This window comes from Pollicipes pollicipes, unplaced genomic scaffold (genome assembly GCF_011947565.3).
Source record: "Pollicipes pollicipes isolate AB1234 unplaced genomic scaffold, Ppol_2.1 Scaffold_5966;HRSCAF=7079_pilon_pilon_pilon, whole genome shotgun sequence".
Classification (NCBI taxonomy): domain Eukaryota; kingdom Metazoa; phylum Arthropoda; class Thecostraca; order Pollicipedomorpha; family Pollicipedidae; genus Pollicipes; species Pollicipes pollicipes.
In genome coordinates this window covers 1-15,308 of record NW_023596786.1, presented here as the reverse complement: position 1 = coordinate 15,308, position 15,308 = coordinate 1, and the positions used below count along the sequence as shown (strand labels likewise).

Genomic DNA, 15,308 nt, shown 5'->3' with positions numbered 1-15,308 from the left:
TCTTCAGGTGGACGTCACTGATATTCGAAATTCTGAAATGGAGCACTTAACATCTGTAAACGTTAAAGCCCGCGGATGACAAATGTCAACATCACACATCAATGCTTCTGTTTTATGTAAAAAAAAGGATTTAAATGATTGTTTTTACTCATCAGGACATGCATGAATAGTATTGTGTTGGTTTTAAAATGCATGGAAGTAGGGTTCATTAAACATTGGTTTGAGACATCAGACATAATTCTAACCATGCACATGACTAGGTACACTCAAAATTGTGAGTTATTTTCTCATCATAATTTTCTGGTAACAGAAGTCACTGTCACAACACTAAGTTTTGCCCAAGATACCCCACAGACTTTAGCTGTGATTTCAGCAGAGTTTAGTCTACTTAAAGCTGTTTCTGCTCTTCCTGGCAACAATCCATTGGATGCTGATTATATTACCAACAAGAAAAGAAGGCTGATACTTGCCAGCAATTGTCATTGGCATAGACATCTGCAATCTGTAAAATGTACCCACAATGACAAATTTGAGTGCTCTCTTAAGCCTTTTATACTTGATTGCCAATTAAGGGTCCAATAATGCTTGATGACAGCAATAGAATTAGCTGTCTGAACTATTGTGTGCATGCTAAACATAAGATGAAAGCAATGGTCTGGATAATTATTTCATCAGGCATTTGCATAGCAATAGCTGACCAGAAAAGCATATACAAGCATGCACACATCATATAATAAGCATCCTGCAGAGTGCAGTCAAGAATGGAAATAACTATAGTCATAAGTATATGTCAACTTTCAAAAAAAATACTGCAGGTACTTTCTTTATTAAACTGATATCCATTTGTTTGCACCACCTCTTACCAATGTTGGTAAGGTAATTTACTCTGACCCACAGATGATGCCATTTTAAAAGGTCCAGCATCCTTTCAAAGAAGAAGGAGCCCAGCTATAGCTTTTGTCTCCACAAACACTACTGCAAGGCAGCCAAGAGCAGGAACAAGATCCATTGTGACTGTGGTGAAAATAGCAATGGTCAGTGACACAGTAGTGCATTTTTGATCTTGTAGCATAATGCATTGTGCAGCCCATATTGGCACTTGGTCACTGTGAATGATAGAAGCCAACATGCCAATGTATGACAGATTGTGGTGCTTTTGTGGGGTGGACCTTTCCATCACTGGTCATGGGTGTACAATGCAGCAAACGCAAATGGCTTTGCTGCTGTTCGTCTGTAATCTGGCCATCTTACAGGCAGCTTGAATCTTGTCATAATTTCTCACCTAGGTTTGATGCATGACATTTGATGTCTCAGCAAATCCCAAACTTTGATGTTCACCTTGCCTGTCTCTTGGAATCTGCCAAAATATTCTGGGTGCCGCAAATGCATATTCCCACAGACCAACTGCACCTTGACCCTCCTCTCTCATACCCACCGCTGCTGTGTGTGTGGTGGTGGGACTGACCTCCATCTCCACCCTAACCCCCCCCCCCTCCCTCCCTCATGCCTAGAGCTGCTGGTGTGGCAGTGGGACTGGCCTTTGACTACACCCTGACCCCTCTCTCTCATGCCCAGAGTTGCTGGTGTGGCAGTGGGACTGGCCTTTGACTACACCCTGACCCCTCTCTCTCATGCCCAGAGCTGCTGGCATGGCAGTGAGGCTGGCCTTTGACTACACCCTGGCCCCTCTCTCTTGTGCCGGGAGCCGCTGGCGTGGCAGTGGGACTGGCCTTTGACTACACTCTGACCCCTCTCTCTCATGCCCAGAGTTGCTGGTGTGGCAGTGGGACTGGCCTTTGACTACACCCTGACCCCTCTCCCTCGTGCCCAGAGCTGCTGGCGTGACAGTGGGACTGGCCTTTGACTACACCCTGACCCCTCTCTTTCATGCCCAGAGCTGCTGGTGTGGCAGTGGGACTGGCCTTTGACTACACCCTGACCCCTCTCTCTCATGCCCAGAGCTGCTGGCATGGCAGTGAGGCTGGCCTCTGACTACACCCTGACCCCTCTCTCATGCCCAAAGCTGCTGGTGTGGCAGTGGGGCTGGCCTTTGACCACACCCTGACCCCTCTCTCTCATGCCCGGAGCCGCTGGCGTGGCAGTGGGACTGGCCTTTGACTACACTTTGACCCCTCTCTCTCATGCCCAGAGCTGCTGGCGTGCCAGTGGGACTGGCCTTTGACTACACCCTGACCTGTCTCTCATGCCCAGAGCCGCTGGCGTGGCAGTGGGACTGGCCTTTGACTACACCCTGACCCCTCCATCTCGTGCCCGGAGCCGCTGGTGTGGCAGTGGGACTGGCCTTTGACTACACCCTGGGTCCTCTCTCTCGTGCCCGGAGCTGCTGGTGTGGCAGTGGGACTGGCCTTTGACTACACCCTGACCCCTCTTCCCTCGTGCCCGGAGCTGCTGGTGTGGCAGTGGGACTGGCCTTTGACTACACCCTGGCCCCTCTCTCCCATGCCCAGAGCCGCTGGCGTGGCAGTGGGACTGGCCTTTGACTACACCCTGGCCCCTCTCTCTCGTGCCCGGAGCTGCTGGTGTGGCAGTGGGACTGGCCTTTGGACATACAACCCTGACCCCTCTTCCCTCGTGCCCGGAGCTGCTGGTGTGGCAGTGGGACTGGCCTTTGACTACACCCTGGCCCCTCTCTCTCCCATGCCCCAGAGCTGCTGGCGTGGCAGTGGGATTGGCCTTTGACTACACCCTGGCCCCTCTCTCTCATGCCCAGAGCTGCTGGTGTGGCAGTGGGACTGGCCTTTGACTACACCCTGACCCCTCTCCCTCGTGCCTAGAGCTGCTGGTGTGGCAGTGGGGCTGGCCTTTGACCACACCCTACCTCTCTCTCATGCCCGGAGCTGCTGGCGTGGCAGTGGGACTGGCCTTTGACTACACCCTGGCCCCTCTCTCTCGTGCCCGGAGCTGCTGGCATGGCAGTGGGACTGGCCTTTGACTACACCCTGACCCCTCTCTTTCATGCCCAGAGCTGCTGGCGTGGCAGTGGGACTGGCCTTTGACTACACCCTGGCCCCTCTCTCTCGTGCCCGGAGCTGCTGGTGTGGCAGTGGGACTGGCCTTTGACTACACCCTGGCTCCTCTCTCTCAGGCCCAGAGCTGCTGGCGTGGCAGTGGGACTGGCCTTTGACTACACCCTGACCCCTCCCTCTCGTGCCCGGAGCCGCTGGCGTGGCAGTGGGACTGGCCTTTGACTACACCCTGACCCCTCTCTCTCGTGCCCGGAGCTGCTGGTGTGGCAGTGGGACTGGCCTTTGACTACACCCTGACCCCTCCCTCTCGTGCCCGGAGCCGCTGGCGTGGCAGTGGGACTGGCCTTTGACTACACTCTGACCCCTCTCTCTCATGCCCAGAGCTGCTGGCATGGCAGTGGGACTGGCCTTTGACTACACCCTCTCCCTCATGCCCAGAGCCGCTGGCGTGGCAGTGGGACTGGCCTTTGACTACACCCTGACCCCTCTCCCTCATGCCCAGAGCTGCTGGTGTGGCAGTGGGACTGGCCTTTGACTACACCCTGACCCCTCTCCCTCATGCCCAGAGCTGCTGGCATGGCAGTGGGGCTGGCCTTTGACTACACCCTGACCCCTCTCTCATGCCCAAAGCTGCTGGCGTGGCAGTGGGACTGGCCTTTGACTACACCCTGACCCCTCTCCCTCATGCCCAGAGCTGCTGGTGTGGCAGTGAGGCTGGCCTTTGACTACACCCTGACCCCTCTCTCATGCCCAAAGCTGCTGGCGTGGCAGTGGGACTGGCCTTTGACTACACCCTGACCCCTCTCCCTCATGCCTGGAGCCGCTGGTGTGGCAGTGGGACTGGCCTCTGTCGACACCCTGACCCCTCCCTCATGCCCAGAGCCGCTGGCATGGCAGTGGGACTGGCCTTTGACTACACCCTGACCCCTCTCTCTCGCTCCCAGAGCCGCTGGCATGGCAGTGGGACCAGGTGCGGGCGCCAGCTTCGGCTCGCTTCCTGCCGACGCACGTGGCCTGCCACGAGACGCTCTCCACGGGTACGGCTGTGCTGCTGGGCGACACCATTCTCGAGCCCGGCGGACACCACTTCTTCGAGGTCAAGCTGCTGACCGACCTGTACGGCACGGACACGGTGGGTCGCGGGCGCGCGGCCACGGCTGCCCAACCAGCGGCGCGGCCGGTCTCCCGCTTTAGCAGTCGGTTGCTGGGTCGCTCTGCTTTGTGACGTATGCCATAGCTAGTGCCTGTGATGTGGTTTGAGTCATTACTGGCTGTTTGATTGCTATTTTGTGTGTTTAACTGCAGCATGAGCCATGATGATATAAGCACGGTCATGATAGTTCAGCTGTATGAGCTGTCATAGTGAATGTTTTTTAACTCGCAAAATTTTAGCGCTTGATTTCTTCCCTACCTAATGTATAAATAGGTTATCGAAATGTGTGGCTGTGCTCTGCCAACCCTGCACCTGCCTTGCCACCATATTCTCACGTTCTGTATATGCACGCCCGGCTGCCGCAACCAGCACGTGTACTGACCCGCAGAGGCCGCAGACAGCCGGCCAGACGGGGACCGGGAGCTAACGGTGTGCCGCCCGCAGATGGTGGGTCTGGTGACGGACCAGTTTGATCCGGACTCGGCCAACCAGCGATTCGTGAGCCTCCTGGGCGCCGATTCCCACTCGTGGGGCCTCTCCTTCCATGGTGAGGCCGCAGCGCCCGGTACACTGTCTGCACGGCTGTGCGGGTTTGCGCGCTGCTCGCTGACGCACGTCTTAATCACAGACCCGGTCAACTGTTCTGACGTATTTGCATCGGGAATAGAAAATGTGTCGTGTGTCGCTTATACTTTACCTACTGCTCGTTCGCACTCCATGAAGTTTGTGGTATTTGGGTTATGTTGCTGGTGATTGTTTGGGTCGTGTTGTTGGTGATTGTTCGGGTCGTGTTGTTGGTGATTGTTCGGGTCGTGTTGTTGGTGATTGTTCGGATTGTGTCGTTGGTGATTGCTCGAGCTGTGTTGTTGGTGATTATTTGGATTGTGTTGTTGGCGACTGAGGTTTAAGTGTGCGTCCGATGCCGGGCGGCTAGGGTGAGAGACAAACGGCGTGTTTAGCCCCAGCAGCTGAGCGCGTCGTAAATTCTCAACCAAAGTGACGTCATTTGGCGCCAGTCTTGGAGTTCGGCTGCTCGGGTGGCAAGAAGCGCAATGCCATACGCAGTCACGATGTTGTCCGTGATGCTTCGTGATGTGCGACTGACGTGGACCGTTATGGGCCTCGGCACCCGCCAGTCAGTTAACTATCGGCATCTCACACCGTCGCTTCAGACCGGCCCGATCGTCGACTCCAAGGGTGCGCGCTGTCCTGACGCTGTCCTGACGCTGTCCGGACTGTCCTGATGCCGTCCTGACGTCCTGATGCTGTCTTGACGCTGTCCTGACGCTGTCCTGGCGCCGTCCTGATGCTGTCCTGACGCTGTCCTGACGCCGTTCTGACGCTGTCCTGGCGTTGTCCTGACGTTATCCTGACGCTGCCCTGACGCTCTCTTGACGCTGTCCTGGTGCTGCGCGTCGCCAGGTACGATCCGCCATGCTGGCCGCTCGCAGCCCTACACCAGCCTCTTCGGCAAGGGCTCCATCATCGGCGTCTACGCCAACCTTCGCGCCGGCACCGTCGAGTTCTTCCTCAACCGACGCTCGCTGGGTGAGTCGGGGCGCTCACTGGGTGAGTCGCGGCGCTCACTGGATGGGTCGATGGCTGACTGGGTCACTCATCGGCCATGAAGCTGTGACGCCGTCGTCAGGTGACCGTTACCTGGTAAGAAATCGCTCGACTTATTTGCTAAGGTTCGTTATTGGCGGACGCTGGCTTCGTTTCACGGCGCGTTCTTGTGTCTTGTATCGCAGTTTTATCCAGAAATGGTTGCGTGCTTGGCCTCTGAGGCATGGCACCCACTTGTCGAGCGCCCTCCGGATCGGCTGACCGCCCCTCGTGACGTGTTGACCGTCCGCGGTAACGACCGCTCGCCTGTTGACACGCCTCTGATTGTCCGGCTCGGTCAGTGGCCGACGGTGTCCTCGGGCACCCCAGCCGCCGTCGCGGCCCCGTGTCCGTTCGCCACACCGCTGGCGATGACCCGTCCCCCTCCCGCGTGAGGTGCGCTCCTCCCGCCCTCCGCTGACCGTCCTGACGGCAGGGGTGGCGTTCTCGGGCCTGAGCCGACCGGGCGACGGCGGCGGCCTGCTGCCGGCGTTCTGCACCACGGCGGCCAACACGTGCGTGCGCCTGGTGACGGCGCTGTCCGTGGCCGACTCGCTGCAGTTCCAGGCGACGGCCGTCATCAGTCGCAGGTGGGGATCACGCGCTGTGATGGCAGAGGCTGTCTCACGGACGCGGGGGGAGGGGGGGGGGGGGGGGGGGGCAGGCGACGTCGCTGATCGCTAAGTCCAGTGGCTGATCGTTGCTCAGGTCATCAACCACGGAGGCTGAGGTTTGATGACTCGGGCGTCGACTGGGGTCACCAATCAGTTGAGGTCGCTTGGAAGGGTGAGATTGTGCTTTGGTGTTGCGGTATCGTGACATAACAGGCTGTGAACGGTCTGTCTTGTCCGGAGGTCAGGCATAGACGTCATTTGATCCTACTGACACGTTGGGGTCACAGGGGTCACACATGCCGGGTCAAAGGCCTTGGGATCAGGTCTTGGGATCCTGGCGCGATTCCGACCAGAAGATATCCACTGGCACAACCAGCCAGACGTTGCCAAGTCCTTTCCCGCCGTCGGACCGCCATCCCAGTTCCCCGTGCTGGTAAGGCTTTTGGAGCAGTCGTGGATCGTCACTGCAGCCATGCTGCTATTGTTACGGATGTGCTGCGATTGCCGTTGGTTGCTAATATCACGTGCGATCTGGGTAGCCTGCCGCACTGGTCGCTGGCGCTGCCAGCGCCGATCTGCCGTCTGATCCGACGCTTCCCGTGGCTGGACTACGTGGGTGTGCCGCGCGACAGCTGGCCCGCCGCCCGCCAGCTGGTGGTGGTGGACGACTCGCCGGCTCCGGAGGCGCCGCCCGCCCGGCCGGCCAGGCCGCCCGGTAAGGGCTCGGTGGCGGCAGCGTTGCGGCGTCTGTCTGGTGCGCACAGTGACGCATTGGATCTCGTTAATTGGACGTTTCTGTCGTCGGCCTTACTGTTGGCAGTGGTCCTCATTGTCCCGTGGGCTCTCATTCACCTTTCGTTTATCGTCCTGTATTTCGAGCTGCCTTCTGGTCCGTCTCCGTCGTTTTCCGCGCGCTTGCGGTAATTTCTTCCCTTAGTTTTCAGCTTGTTCTGTCGTCTATTTGCGTTTGGTTTGTCTTGTTAAAACCGTAGTACGGTCTGAACGTTCTCATCGTCTTGGAAATCACCATCTTACCCGGGTCCTCTTTCCTCACGTTCCCATGTTTCTGTGTCCCTCGCCTCGGCGAGGGTGAGAACTGCGGTGGTTGTGTTTACGCCGGGCATCCACTGTAGGGTAGGGGGGGGGGGGGGGTAGAGCGAGTGAGTGAGCCACCTTTAGTTTAGAGTGTTCTGTGTGTCCATTTCATGCCATGTGCTGTAAAGGTTTAGACAACGTGCTTGACACATAAATCTCAGCGATCTCGAAAATTACTGCAAAAGCGCTCTTTCGAACTGCTGAATCGCGGCAATTCCACATTCAATCATCTCCATAATACCTTGCGTGCAGTTCCATTCATCGTCGCCAGATGTTTCCCTCAAACGATTGACCGGCGGCCGTGCACCCGGCGCGTGTCCGCCCGGCCTCTGAGCGTCTGACGTCGTGTCGTCCCTGACGCGTCTCTCCCCTCTCCCGACAGACGCTGGCGCCTCGCCGCGCCTGGCCGGCTCGCCGGACGCGGCGCGCCGGCCGGGGCGGGCCTCCACTCGCGGCCCTCCTGGCTGGAAGACACGCCGTCGCCGGCGCCGGCGCCGACGACGGGGCCGCGCAGGTCTTGCCGCGTGATAACGCTCGCCTCGCCGGAGGAGGAGGGGAGAGGACGAGGAAGAGGAGCTGCATCGGCTGGCCGGCGCGCCGCGCACCGTGCTGACGATCGTGCCGAGCCGCCGGCGCAGCGGCCGGCCGGAGCGCGCTGGCGCGCCGGCGCGCCGCCAGCACCGGCGCAGGACGCTGGCGGCGCACGCCGAGGCCGACACGCCGACGGCCGGCTGGAGGTGCGCCGGAGGGAGGGGCGCAGCCGACGCAGTGCCGTCCGCCAGCAGGGAGGGGGCCGCAGCGGAAGACGCGGCGGACGGAGCCGCGTTGCAGAGGGGCGGTTGGAAGGAGGGCGAGGAGGAAGATGGTGGTGGCGACGCCTCGCGAGCCGTCACTGACGAGGGCTCGCTGCAAAGGACGAAAAGTGAAGAGATGTTACAAAGGGCGCTGGATGATGACTTACGACAAGAGATCGCCGGTGGCGACTTGCGACAAGAGATCGCGGACAGTGGCGCGCTGAATATAAGCGGAGCTGAAGACGTTCTGCGGAGAGAAGACGGAGACATGACACGTGCGATAGAAAATGGTGATGCTATCCCAGGGGTCACTCAAGAATGCATGTCGCAAGACATAATGGTCAGAGACATCGCGCATACTTCTGGTGCCGACAGGGTTCCCCACAACGCTGCCCAGAAAAGGAGCAATCTGTGCGACACTGCAGGAGTGCCAAAGAGAGGCTTGTTCCAAACGATTACTCACGCGGACTGTCAGGGCAGAAGCTCTTCGAATGCTCCCGATAATGTCACCCACACAGACATCTCCGAGCGGGCGGGCAGTGAAGAAGCAGACTTCAAGTATCACGACTGGAGTCTGGACGCCTCCCGGGCCAACGCCGAGGGATGCATTTCCGAATCTAGAACTGACGAACACGTAACCTGTGGGGTACCTGTGCGGCCTGAGGAACACCCCGCTGGTGCCGACGATGTGACCGAGATCGAAGAAGAACTTTCTCCCCGCGATTTTGTCACCAAACGGAGGAAAAAGACGCACGAACGAGGCGGCGACTCCCTGGCGGCTGACAGGAGAGTCTCAGAGGAGCTTGTCGATGGAGTCGGCCAGGTGGACGCCGCGCCGGATAGCGCGGCGGCCTGCGGTGCTCCGCAGAGTGCCGCCTCCGACAGTCCTGTCCTGGTGCCAAGCAGCCCGCCCGGGCAGCGAAGAAACCCAGCGGATATGAGGGGCGACTGGCCCCTGGTGCCGAGCTCTCAGCCCTCGGAGGACCCGTACGGCGACGGTGGCGGCAGCGCGCGGACGGCTGTGGGCGGCGGTGACGTCATCCGTGACGTCGCGGCACTGGAGGCGGACGGCATACCGGCCTCGGACACTGGCTGCGACGTCATCCGTGACGTAACCGCCGTCGAGGCGGACAGCATACCGGCCTCAGACGCCGGCTGTGACGTCATCCGTGACGTTACCGCCGTCGAAGCGGACAGGGTACCGGCCTCAGACGCCGGCTGTGACGTCATCCGTGACGTTACCGCCGTCGGAGGCGGACAGCGTGCCGGCCTCGGACGCGCACTGTGACGCCATCGATGGCGTCCGGTCGGGCATGGACGGGTTCGCCGCGGGTAACGTGACCGTCCGGAGGAGCCGGGAGGCTCTGTCCAGCGCCAGCTGCGGACCCGATGTCGGGACGAGGCCGCGGGGAAGCGGCCGGCCTGGTGCCGACGGTGGCTGGTCCCGGCGAGCTCACGGCGAGGAGGGGCAGGCGGGCCTCCAGTGTCAGTCTTGGCGATACCAGCGCGGTGGTCGGGAGGCGAGGCAGGCGCAAGTGTCAGCTGTGACGCCGCTGGTGAAGTCGCGGTGGATGTGAGCAGTGTTCTCGCAGGTGTCAGTCGGGGAGCTGCCGGTAAAGCTGCAGCAGCGCAAGACGAACCGGTGGTGGAATATCGGAGCTCGCCAACTGCGAACGTCACGGTACGACGAAGCAGAAGGCTTTTCCGGTTTCATCTGCGATCCACCAGCGGAGGCCATCACCAAGCAAAAGGAAGAGGCTCCAGCGCCAGTCGTGACCTTCCCGTTGAACCCGTCGCGAAGAATAGTGGAAGGGCCTCAGCTACCCTCTATGATTGTTCCGTCGAAGTTGTCGCGAAAAGAAGCAGGAGAGCTTCAAGTGTCAGCTACGATCCTTCTAAGGAAGCGGTCACAAAGAGAAGCAGAAGAGCCTCCAGTGTCGGTTATGGTCCTTCTGTTGAAGTCGTCGCGAAGAGAAGCGGAAGGGCCTCCAGTGAGTGTGTTTCCCCCGTTGGAGCTGTCGCAAGAGAGAGCCAGGAGAGCGTCTAGCGTCAGTTACGATCACGTGAAAGACGCCATCACCAAGAGAGGCGAAGTACCTCCATTATCATGAGCGATTCTCCAGTCGGAGTGGTCGCAAGGAGAAACGAGGAGAGTGTCGAGTGCCAGCTACGATCCTCCCAGGGAAGCCGCCACGAAGAGAGGCAGAAGAGGCCCTCCATCGCCACGGAAGCTGTCGCAAAGAGCCCCAAGGGCAGCTATGGTCCAATGTCACATGGGATTCTCCGTTGAAGCCGTTGCAAGGAGGACCAGAAGATCGTCGAGCGCCACTTACGATCACCCCAAGGAAGCGACCATGGAGACGAGCAGAAGAGCCGCCACTGCCAGTTCTGGGTCCTTTCGTGGCCACTGCCACAAAGAGAAGCAGAAGGGTCTCCGTTGTTTTTGTGTGATTCTCCGGTCGGAAGTGGTGGCCAAGAGAACGGGGAGAGCCGTCGAGTAGCAGTTACGATTCTCCCAGGGAAGCCGGTCACGAGGAGCGAAGAAGAAAGAGCCTCCAGTATCAGTTTTGGTCCTTCAGTCGAAGTCGTCGCAGGGGGAAGCAAAATGGCCTCCAGTGAATGCGCTTCCCCCGTTGCAGCTGGCGCAAAAGAGAGCAGAAGAGCGTCGAATGTCAGTTACGATCCTTCAGTTGCAGTCGTCGCAGGGGAAGCAAAATGGCCTCCAGTGAATGCGCTTCCCCCGTTGCAGCTGGCGCAAAGAGAGCCAGAAGAGCGTCGAATGTCAGTTACGATCCTCCTAGGGAAGTTGTCGCGAAGAGAGGCAGAAGAGCCTCCAGTGCCAACTCCGGCCCTTCTGTTGCAGCTGTCGCAAAGAGAGCCAGAAGAGCGTCGAGTGTCAGTTACGATCCTCCTAGGGAAGTCGTTACGAAGAGAGGCAGAAGAGCCTCCAGTGCCAACCCCGGCCCTTCTGTGGAAGCTGTCCCAAAGCGAAATGGAAGGGTCTCCGTTGCCATGAGCGATTCTCCAGTGGAAGTTGTCGCAAGGAGAACTAGGAGAGCGTCGAGTGCCAGCTACGGCCTTACTAGGGAAACGTTCGCGCGGAGAGGCAGAAGGGCTTCCACTGCCAGCTCTGACCCTTCCGCTGAAGCTGTCACAAAGAGAAGCAGAAGGGTCTCCGTTGTCATGCATGATTCTCCGATTGAAGCTGTGCCCAAGAGAACGGAGAGAGCGTCAAGTGTCGGCTACGATTCTCCCAGCGAAGCCGCCACGAAGAGAAGAAGGGCCTCCAGTATCAGTTATGGTCCTTGCGTTGAAGTCGTCGCGGGGAGAGGCGGAATGGCCTCCAGCGTGTGCGTTTCCACCGTTGAAGCTGTCGCGAAGAGAGCCAGGAAAGCGTCTAGCGCCAGCTGTGATCCTCCCAGGGAGCCCGTCACGCTGACAGGCAGAAGAGCGTCCACTGCCACTGAGGCTGTCGCGGAGAGACATGGAGTGATCTCCAATGTCACACGTGGTACTCCTGTTGTAGCTGTCGCAGAGAGAACCAGGAGGTCGTCGAGCACCAGCTTTGATCGCGCCAAGGAAGTTGCAGCGAAGAAGAGCAGACGAGCCTCGACTGCCAGCTTTGACCCTGACCTTGAAGCTGTCTCAAAGAGGAGCGGAATGAGCTCCATTGTCACGTGTGATGCTCCAGATGACGTGGCAAAGAGAACGAGGAGAACGTCGAGTACCGGCTTCAGTACTTCCCAAGGAAGCCGTCACGAAGCGTAGCAGACGAGCCTCCGCTGCCAGCTACGATCCTGGTGTTGAAGTCACCGCAAAGAGGAGCGCAAAAACATCTGGTGTCACGTGTGATTGCCCACATGGAACTGTTGCGAAGAGAAACAGAAGGGCCTCTACTGCCGGTCCAGACCCTCCCGTGGAAGCCGCCGCGAAGCGAAATCGGAGAGCTTTCTGCCAGCTATCATCGTCCGGTTGAAAACTGTCGCAAAGAGAGCCAGAGGAGTATCCATGGTCACGGGTGATTCTCCCGAAGAAACCATCACAAGCGGGGCCAGACGGGTCTCTGCTGCCAGTTCTGACTATGCAGGCATTCGCCCAATGCGAAGAAGCGGGTTCGTGCTGAGTTCCACGCCCGAAGTCCTCCCCGAAAGTGCCGCGAACCAAAGCGCACCGACTCCGGGTCCCAGTTGGTGCGACTCCCGCGAGGTCGTGGCGAAGGAAAGCAGGCGCGTCTCTAGTGCCAGCTTTAACGCCCGTGGAAATGCGACGGCGAAGAGAGTCGGGTCAGCGAGAAATGCCGACAGCAAGGCGTCCAGTGAACTTGCGGCGAAGCCACTTGCTCCGAACGACAGCCCTGAGCTTCTCGGTAAAGTCGCGAAGAAGCGAAACTACGGGTCCACTGCTGCCATCGACAGCGTTTCCGTCCAGACGGGGATGAAATGGAGTCAGAGACCGTCGGCTGCTGGCTGCGGCGTCTCCAGTGGAGGTGTCAGTCGACGAAGCAGGCGATCTGACGTTGGCTGTGACCGTCCCGGCCAGCCGATAGCGAAGCGAAGGCGCGTGGTGTTGAGTGACAGTTTTGAAGAACTCAGTCCAGTCGCGGTGCGGTCGAGCGAGTCAGAGTTCAGCCCCGCCGGTGTCGTCCCCAGCGAAGCGAAGGGTGGGAGGAACCGGCGGGCTTCCAGCGTGGGCTGCCGTCCTCTCCCGGAAGTCACCGCGAAGCGAAGCGTGGAGCTGTCCGGTGTCAGCCGTCGCGCTTCTGGAGGCCTCGGCGCCGTCCGCGCAACACCAGCGCCGAGCGCGAGCCCCTCCACTCCCGCCAGCGCTCCGCAGCTCCCTGTCCCCGACCGTGACGTCACGCATCGCGTGACCACGCGGCGGCGGAGCGGCCGGCGGTCGAGTGGCGCGTTTAGCGACGCTGCGTCTTGCAGAGCGCGCGAGCCGCCCCAGGACCGCGCCAGCCAGGGCGCCGCGAGTCCCAACCGACTGACCGTGGCTGAGTCCCGACCTTGGACGTCGTCGATGACGTCACTGGGAGTCCGTCGGGGGACGCGCTGCGGACGTTTCAGAAGACGGGTGTCCGCCGCGGCCGGGGGCGTGTTCGGCGACAGGCGGGCGCGGCCGCGCGCGCAGACCCGCACGCCCGAGGGCGGCCGCCGGCGCAGCGCGCGGCTCCGCTTGCTGACACTGGTGGAGGAGTCGCCGTATAGTGACCTCAGGTCACCCGAGCCGAGCCCCGGCCGGTGACCTGGTGCGCGTTCGGCGACAGCAGGTGCAATTTATAGTGTTTGTGAACCGGCTGTCCTTTGTAAGTGGCATTTTCAATGGAATGAATGGGTTGTATGTTGTTCTGCTATTCGAAAATATATATATGCACTAGATTGTGACGGTTTTGTGCCGCGTTCGTGGTTAACGCATCGACGCTGGCTCCACTTACCTGTACTATCGTAGATGTGATGAGTCGGAAGATTACAGGCTGTTACTGAGAAAAAATGTTAGGTTTATGCGTGAAGGGCGGCGTTATCTTCTGATATAAGCTGGAAAGGCCTTTAACTCTAAGTTATAGGTGACGGCCAAGCACACATGTGGAAATGTCTCAGGTTGTTGGGACCTGTCGGGTTTGAAAGTCGAAACTTTTTTGGAAGAGGAATGATCTGCAGTTCTTTAATGCAAAAGCGATATAAGGTTTTTTGTAGGACCCTGCCATTTATCAACCAAATTTGCATTGGCAGTTGATGGTGTTTTGATTCGTCTCGGATGAAAGCTCTGACAATGAATTATTGGTATTTATCAAATGCACGTCACGCAGCCCCTTGTCATGTCGTGGCGCTATCGCGGACGGAAGGCAGCAGTGAAGCGGTGCAGATCTGTATCGTCTCATTCCCTGGTCAGGGGGCTGACGCCCTCACCATCCCCACAGTGAATAGGAAACTGCACTCTGTGTATAATATTAAGTGGCGTCGTGGCTAGCTCCACATCTGAGACATTTGTTAAATACGCATTTCATAGTCGGTTTTATTGCTTAGACAGCAGGAGTCGGATGAGAAATCACTCCGAGTTGAAAAGCTAAGATCAGGTGTCAAATCGCCTTGTCTGGTAAGGCAGAGTTAAATACCCCAATTCACAGTCGTTACAACCAAAATCCAAATCCGCGCATTGGGTGGGCCAGAGCAGAGCTCAGAAGCAGCAGTACACAGTTCAACCTGACTCGAGCATTATCCTGCTCAAAAGTCATATAAGTTCCAAAAGTGTATGGACTTTAGACCAGACGGACTTTCACGGATTCTCTATGAATTTGTCGCTATGATGCGTGCCAATAGTGGGCTAAGCATACCTGCGGTTCATGGATGCACTATGACTTATCGGCAGAACGACGGTTTTTTCTCAATTTGGCAGCGGAACTAAAGCGCGCTACAAATCTGGCAGCAGGGGAGTGGCTCAATAACAGCGTGCTTGCGGCAGCACTCAAGCATCCATAAGCGCGGGACTCTACGTCCGGTTCTCGCGGGCGGAAGTGGTGGGCGTCGGCGGGGGTGCGTTGGTGCACTCTTGTTGTATCGCGTATCTGTTCAGAAAATGGCCCCCAAAAAGCGCGATCGTGAAGAAGAAAATGGAAGGACAATTTCCACAGATCAGTTGAAGCAGGATCACGAGATGTTCCTCCAGGCATTTGAAAGTAAGTGTTTTTTTGACGTTAGTGGCGCATGCCTTTGTTATGGGGGTCCGTTCTAATGCTGCGGGTACAATGCAATGGCGAGGGAATAAGGTTATTCAAGGTAGCATTGTGCGATCTGACAATGTAAAACATGAACAAGATACAATAAAGGGTTATGACTGGAGTGATGTCCTTTTGTTGATTAGAATCAGTCAAGCATGTGATAGAGATTGTTTGGTATAGCACATCATGATTGATGAGGCTCCACAGATGGCGATGGAATTTTGCTCATGGGTGGTGAATGTGAAGTAAAATTGGCAGATATCTATGAAATCAGTTAACTCTACAAGCATGAATTTTGAAAATAGCATTGATTTACTGAAGGCTGCTACGTGTGCTGTCACT

At 58.0% G+C, this 15,308-nt stretch overlaps 1 protein-coding gene across 1 annotated transcript; it reads left to right on the top strand.

Moving 5' to 3' along the window:
- Window positions 1–915: 915 nt before the first annotated feature.
- LOC119104158 (SPRY domain-containing SOCS box protein 3-like) lies at window positions 916–6,977 on the top strand (the record flags this gene model as incomplete). Its single annotated transcript, XM_037227840.1, has 6 exons — window positions 916–1,034; window positions 3,932–4,119; window positions 4,585–4,687; window positions 5,563–5,688; window positions 6,182–6,335; window positions 6,899–6,977. Coding segments are annotated over 6 exons (769 nt in total), but the record flags the coding sequence as incomplete, so codon positions are not given.
- Between the last annotated feature and the right edge of the window lie 8,331 nt (window positions 6,978–15,308).